The sequence below is a fragment of the Dendrobates tinctorius genome, unplaced genomic scaffold (genome assembly GCF_039654945.1).
Source record: "Dendrobates tinctorius isolate UK_male_01 unplaced genomic scaffold, ASM3965494v1 ptg000145l, whole genome shotgun sequence".
Classification (NCBI taxonomy): Eukaryota; Metazoa; Chordata; class Amphibia; order Anura; family Dendrobatidae; genus Dendrobates; species Dendrobates tinctorius.
The window spans coordinates 8,582,614-8,589,453 of NW_027361812.1; the positions used below are offsets into that span (position 1 = coordinate 8,582,614).

The 6,840-nt window shown below is 37.8% G+C and overlaps 1 protein-coding gene across 1 annotated transcript; it reads right to left on the minus strand.

Moving 5' to 3' along the window:
* Positions 1-1,101: 1,101 nt before the first annotated feature.
* Positions 1,102-4,916, minus strand: LOC141049524 (keratin, type II cytoskeletal cochleal-like). Its single transcript, XM_073546068.1, has 7 exons — positions 4,491-4,916; positions 3,192-3,400; positions 2,398-2,458; positions 2,003-2,098; positions 1,754-1,918; positions 1,541-1,666; positions 1,102-1,326 (listed from the first exon to the last, which is right to left on the minus strand). Exons 1-7 carry the CDS (start codon positions 4,914-4,916, stop codon positions 1,102-1,104), a joined length of 1,308 nt encoding a protein of 435 aa, XP_073402169.1.
* Between the last annotated feature and the right edge of the window lie 1,924 nt (positions 4,917-6,840).

A 6,840-nucleotide genomic window follows, 5' to 3' on the forward strand; every position in this document is an offset into this window, starting at 1 on the left:
TTTGTGCAAAATTTGGGAGTTATCATCTAGTTATAGGATAAGCAACTTCTTATAATAGGGCTTTGGTTATTCCCATCTCAACAAAGTGAGGGTCAAGAAGGTGCACCTCCACACCATTCATTGTCTATGGGACTGCCGAGTGCTGCTATCTCGGTCAGTCCCATAAAGAATGAATGGATATGAATAGGGTTGATCTCCTGTGCATTTTGACAAGGCTCTTCAGAACCACGTTCCCAGGACTTGTGTGGGACCCGTTGGTGAGACACCCAACAATCAGAAAGTTATCCATTATCACATGGATAGGGGATAACGTCCAAATGTGACACAAGTTTCAATCCATAGATGAAAACACAATAGTAAATATATTCTGATAATGTCTTCAGTTACTTATACAGAGAAATAAAACTTCATTTCCCTTTATATCTATATATTTTAGGGTATCAGGAAGCCAAATAAGAGAATTTAGTATAACAGATGGGGTCTCTCCTTCAGGCCTCTACTCTAAGAGCCAACTTTTGCTCTGGCAAGACCAACCTTCCCATGCATTACATGTACGTATGTATCTATGTATAGACAGCAACATCTTTCACCTGGAATTACAGCTATTGACTTCACATGGACATATAATGCACATGCTTAGTTCACAGAGAGGTAGCTAATCTTAATATTGATACTTACAAATATTAACATGGCCATCTGAAGCAAGTCTGAAAAATATATGGGAAAGAATATAATGAATTCAGTAAGATGCGACACTAGGAAAGATTTTTTGTAAGACACATTGATTTACTTTTACAATTTTAAATAAATATGTTATATGTTAGACACATATGTAAATTATATATATTGATTTCAATAATATATTACATATGATAAAAAGATTCAAGGAACTCCCAAAGTAATCCAATCTCGATCCCAGATAGGTGAGATCAATAATGTGTAATGTCATTTTGATATATTTTTTTATATTACATTATATACTATTCTTGGTGATCTTTTGTGACTATTCAAAGATTTTGATGTTATAAATTTGGCTTATATTATGGCATCATCATAGGCCTCCTACTATATAGCATGGTAATTTGTGTGCAACCATTAAACTTACCTGCATTCTTCTCCTTCCAGCATTTTCTTGTAAGTGGCGATCTCAATATCCAGAGCCAGTTTGACGTTCATCAACTCCTGGTATTCTCTCAGTTGTCGAGCCATGTCCTGCTTGGCCTTCTGTAGGGCAGACTCCAGTTCAGCCAGTTTGTTCTTGGCATCTCGGACAGCAGCTTCACCACGTTCCTCAGCCTCTGCGATGGCAGCTTCCAGGGCAGCACGCTAGAAACAAAAGCATAAATTGGTTCTTTATCTACAGTATGTACAGTACTACACAGTAAAATGTTGTTTTTCAGATATAATGCTTCATGTATTGATAATATTCTTTATTTGTATCTGAACCTGGCATAGCCTCCAAGCTATAAAAAATATATTTGACACTTGCAATGACCATAAAAAATAAAAATAGGTATTATTGGATTGTTGCTAGTCATACCTGGGCTTTTGCACATTCAATCTCTCCTTTGAGTCTCTGGATTGATCTGTTGAGTTCAGCGATTTCATTCCTACTGTTCTGCAGATCATTGCCATTTCTTCCAGCTGCCATACGCAAGTCCTCAAACTGCAGACACAGAAAAAAAAAGTCTGATATCTCACTGAACATGAAATGAATTTACCAGCGTCATGATACAAAATTTATCAACCTTACCCTTGACTGGTACATGGCTTCGGCCTCAGCTCTGCTCCTGTTGGCTATCTCCTCATATTGGGCTCTGACCTCCGCGATGATGCTGTCCATGTCCAGGTCTCGGCTGTTGTCCATGGACACAACCACTGAGGTGTCTGAGATCTGAGCCTGGAGCTGACTGATTTCCTGAAGAGTAATACATAATAACATTACCATTTACTGTAATAAAATCATTCATTTTTGTGATTTTGAAAGTATTAGAAATGTTACCGCATCGTAGAGAGTCCTCAGGAAGTTGATCTCATCAGAAAGAGAGTCGGCCTTAGCTTGGAGTTCAGCTTTGTTCATGAAAGCGGCATCAACATCCTACAACCCGAAACAAGAAATATATATGAACATCAACATTAAGATATACGGTATGTAATCTAGAAATATGGAACAGCTTTGATAAAAATGTTCATCAGGATGCACAGTCAGTGGGCCCAAATTTCCCTTCCAGGCAACAGATTGAAGCAAAAAAACAGAGGTCCACCAGCATCCATGCACAGAAAAACTATGAATAGCATGTCACATCATATATACTGTGACATGCAACGTCAATATACAGTATATAGTGCTTGCTCACCAAAACTGTAAATACATTATAAGTCCTTTCCACCACTTACTCTCTTCAGAGATACAAATTCATTCTCAGCAGCGGTACGTCTGTTGACTTCCTCCTCGTATCTTTACAAAGACAAAAGTTTAGATTTACTGTAGAAATGTATAGAAATAAAATAGTTCTTACTTATAAACCACTGCAGTAATATAAAGTTAACCTGCGCTTGGGTACTGTCTGAGTTAAATAATAGTAATTATAGAAATATTATGGTATGAAAAACCATAACTATACTTTCTGAAGCTTGAGGATATATCAGGAACATTACTTTGTTGGATTTACTGAGAGTGAAGAACTCTAAATTTAATATCAAAAGATGGTCTTGGGTTGGCATTATTCAGGTGTACCTTCAGAAAATTCCCTGGACCAAGAACACATGTTGAAATATTCTAGGACTGTTTATAACTTGAAGATAAAGCCAGTAAAACTGCTCTACAGAAGTTCACCATTTAGAGTCTGTTTAGTTCTGTGATTTTGAGTGGTTTTACAACTTCTCAATAGCATAGCTAATTAATATTCCAGTTCATAAAGTACTGCTTACAGTGTGATTCCTTATTGCAACTTATTACTTTCATTTGACCTATGCCAAGAGACGACGAAGCTGAAGTTAACATTGGTTAAGATAATGGAAAGCTCTCCATTCCCTACTGCATGCGATGGGACCCTGTTCTCAAGACAACTAAAAATCCCAGTATGACTCTTATCTATCGGACAATTATGCTATATTACTCAGATATGGCATAAAGGAGTTGTCCTATCTTTAACATTTAAGATAATCAAAGAAGGCAATTATGCCGTTACCGTCTCTTCAGTTCTTCCACAGTTCCTTCCATACTGTTCCTTTCTGCATCCAAACGAGCCCTCTCACATTCCAGGTTCTCCAGTTGCCTCCTGAGGTTACTGATAAAAGCCTCAAATAGAGGTTCAATCTGACACCTGGCTGTTTTCTGTTCTTGAAGAAAAGCCCATTTGGTCTCCAGCATCTTGTTCTGTTGCTCCAGAAATCTCACCTGTTAAAATGCATTTTTGCTTTTTACTAAGAAAGTTTAATGGCAATTATCTGCCTAGATCTCCAAGTAACAATTAGCATATCACAGATTTGAATTAATTTCATCATAGTTACATAGGTGGAAAAAAGACCTAGGTCCTTTATGTTCCGTGTTTCTCCACCAATGATACATTTTTTGTTGCTGAATTATCTATATCCCACAATGTTATGTGTACTGAGGAAATCATCCAGCCCTTTTGTAGAAACTGTCATAGTGTCTGCCATTACTACTTTTTGTGGTTGGCATTCCACAGTCTAATTGCTCTAGCTGTAAAGAAGCCTTTCCTGCCAGAATTGCCTTTTTCACTTTTAATGAGTGGCCCCTGGTCATTAGTGTGGTCTTTGGAAGGAATCATGTGCCAGTCCTTTGTTCTGACCACACATGTATTTATACATATAAATGAAATCTCCTCTGAGGCATCTTTTTTCCAAGCTAAACAAGCCCAACTTGTCCAATCTCTGATCATATGAGAGGCCTTCCATCCCTTGTAATAATCTAGTTGCCCGCCTTTGAACTGCCTCTAACTTCTGAATTTCCATTTTAAAATGTGGAGCCCAAAACTGAATCCCATATTCTAGATGTGGCCTCACCAGTGATTTATAAAGGAGAAACAATAAGTTGGGATTGCGAGATTTTATCTCTCTTTTTATACATCCTAAAATCTTGTTAGCTTTTGCAGCTGCTGCATGACATTGAGTAATGCTGATCTGCTTACTTGTAATCAGAATACCCAAGTCCTTCTCCTGTTCTGTAGTTCCCAGTAAACTCCCATTAATGTATATGTAGCAGTAGGATTAATTGGTCCTAGGTGCATTACTCCATATTAATCAACATTAAATCTCATTTGCCAAGTATCTGCCCATTCACACACCTTAGTACAGATCCTTGCCGTACCCCACTTTTGATTATATCACTGTACTATTGACAACTGTGTTTCCTGTCTTTTAATAAATTCCGTACTAATCTGCATATGGTTTTCCTTAGTCCCTGCTTCCCTTCTTTAAATGCTCACCTTAACTAAATAACTTTTCAATAATGAATTGTTACTCACCTTGTCAATAAAAGAAGCAAACTTATTGTTGAGACCTTTGATCTGATTCTTCTCTTCAGTCCTCACTCTCTGTATGTTTGAGTCAATCTCCAAGTTCAGGGGAGCCAGGAGACCCTGGTTGACAGTAACAGAGGTGATTCCTCCAAAACCAGATCCTCCAAATCCATGACCACTGCCACCGATGCCAAACCCAGATCCATGTCCACTCTTCCCTGAATGGAAACTTCCAACTGAGATCTTGTGTCCCTTGGATCCAATATTATGGGCACTTGCACTGCTGAAACAGTGTTGTTTCTTGTGTCCATGGCCCATATGTTTAGAAGAGTGGGATAAGATGCTGTGGGAGCTGGAATGTTTGGGTAAAGCAACAGAACAGGAGCTGAAGTGCTTGTGTCCAGAGGAGGCAAGGATGGAGTGATGAGACATGATGGTTCTTCTCAGGTAGATGATTTGCAAAGGATTCAATGTACAAGTGATGCTCACCCAAGCTGTGCTATGGAACTGACAATTGTTCCATCCCTTATATACCTAAAGTGGGTGTAGTCTCTAATAAAGACCTGGCTATTACTATCTATGACTCTAGCTTGGTGACATTGGTTCCTCCTTCTTTCATAGAAAATAAAACAATCATCAGCGTGTATTTTCAAAGCTGCTACACTTTTATTAGTTTTTAGCATATCTTATTAAAACAATGATGCTGTCCTGTTACGTGAAGCAGAGCTAACTGAGGATGATCATGTGAAGGCATAAAATGCTGCTGTACATGGAGTGATGCTACGCTTGTCTGAATGAACAGGGCATTTACGTATGCCTTATTTTCTGAACCAACTGAATGCATGTTTAATGTAGAACAGTATTTCATATTTTACAGTAATGACTCCATATTTTCTTACATAGGTTGTCTCGAGATAAACATTGTAGACAACATTGCTAAACTAAGCCACCATTGTCTGATCAGAAGGGTCCAAGTGCCACATTCCATACAACAGTGACAGTGTTGCTCAGAATGGCCAAAGTGACTGGACCCCTACTAATCAGAAACCAATTATATATACTACCAATATGCTACCAATGTCTATACTGAAACAATATTTTAAATAATTTCCAAGGTAGGGTGTACCAGTGTGTTCTATGTAGGGATCCAGTGTATGGAGTTGGCTTCATAAACGGAAAGTAATGGCTGCGTTATACAGCCGACACCTGACTTTAACAACCGCAACTGGAGATAAATCTAACCACTGTTGTTTAGCCATTTAGACACCACTCTCAATCACTAATATTGGTATCTAAATAATCATGCTTAGGGGGAGAATCTATTTGCAGGTCCCCAGTCCAGTAGCTAGATCAATACTCAATGACCACTTCATGGGAGCCTTGCTAATTACCTCTCATCTGACAAACTTCGCGATTCCTTTTTTGATCAGCCATCGTGGAGTGATATGATACCTACAATCCAATCAAGTAATCTCTTATGCAAGTCCTCTAGATGGATTAAAACAATAAGTAAAACCAAAAAAGTTACTTGTCTCAGAAAATAGCACCACACATTTTTGTTTTGCAAATTTTGGAAATTTTTCCAACCAACCTAACCACTAAAATATAAATAAGTACAAATGTTTGGTATCGGTGTACAGCACATTGAACGCTGTAAGAATAAAACCCAAAAAACCATGGCGGAATTGCATTTTTTAATCATTTTACCCTTCTTGGAGTTTTTTCCAATTTTTCAGTATTTTATATGGTAAAATGAATAGTGTAATATTAATATACAGATTTTCCCATAAAAAATAACAAGCCCACATATGACTAAGTAAACATAAAATAAAATGGTTATGGCTCTTTAAAGAAGGGGTGGAAAAAAATGAACAAGACTGGTCTAATGTGCATGACTCAGTCTAAAGCACCATTTTGTGTAAAATCATGCCTTTGATTTCATACTGATGCATGCAGATTTATTTTCTGTCAGATTAATGCTAAGGGCACACAACTGTATTTTCCCTCATCCAAGAAAATCAGTCTGATTATGATAATCACATTCATCACGCACATGCGTGATGCCGCATTCGGAAGTAACGCTTGATTTCCAGGCTGGAGCACAGACCAATATTCAAAGCACAAGTGCACAATGGCTTAGTTGGATATGATGTAAGAGCTCCACACTGGAATGCACAAAATCAACAAATATCATCATATTTTTTAATTTCTAGATTTCAAACCATGCACGTGCGATGACATGGTTGGATATGACATAGGCGCTTCACAATGGAATGCACAACGTCAACAGATAGCTTCACATTTTTTCTTTCTAGGATTATAGTAATAGTAATATAAAATGATAGAAAGGGGAGGT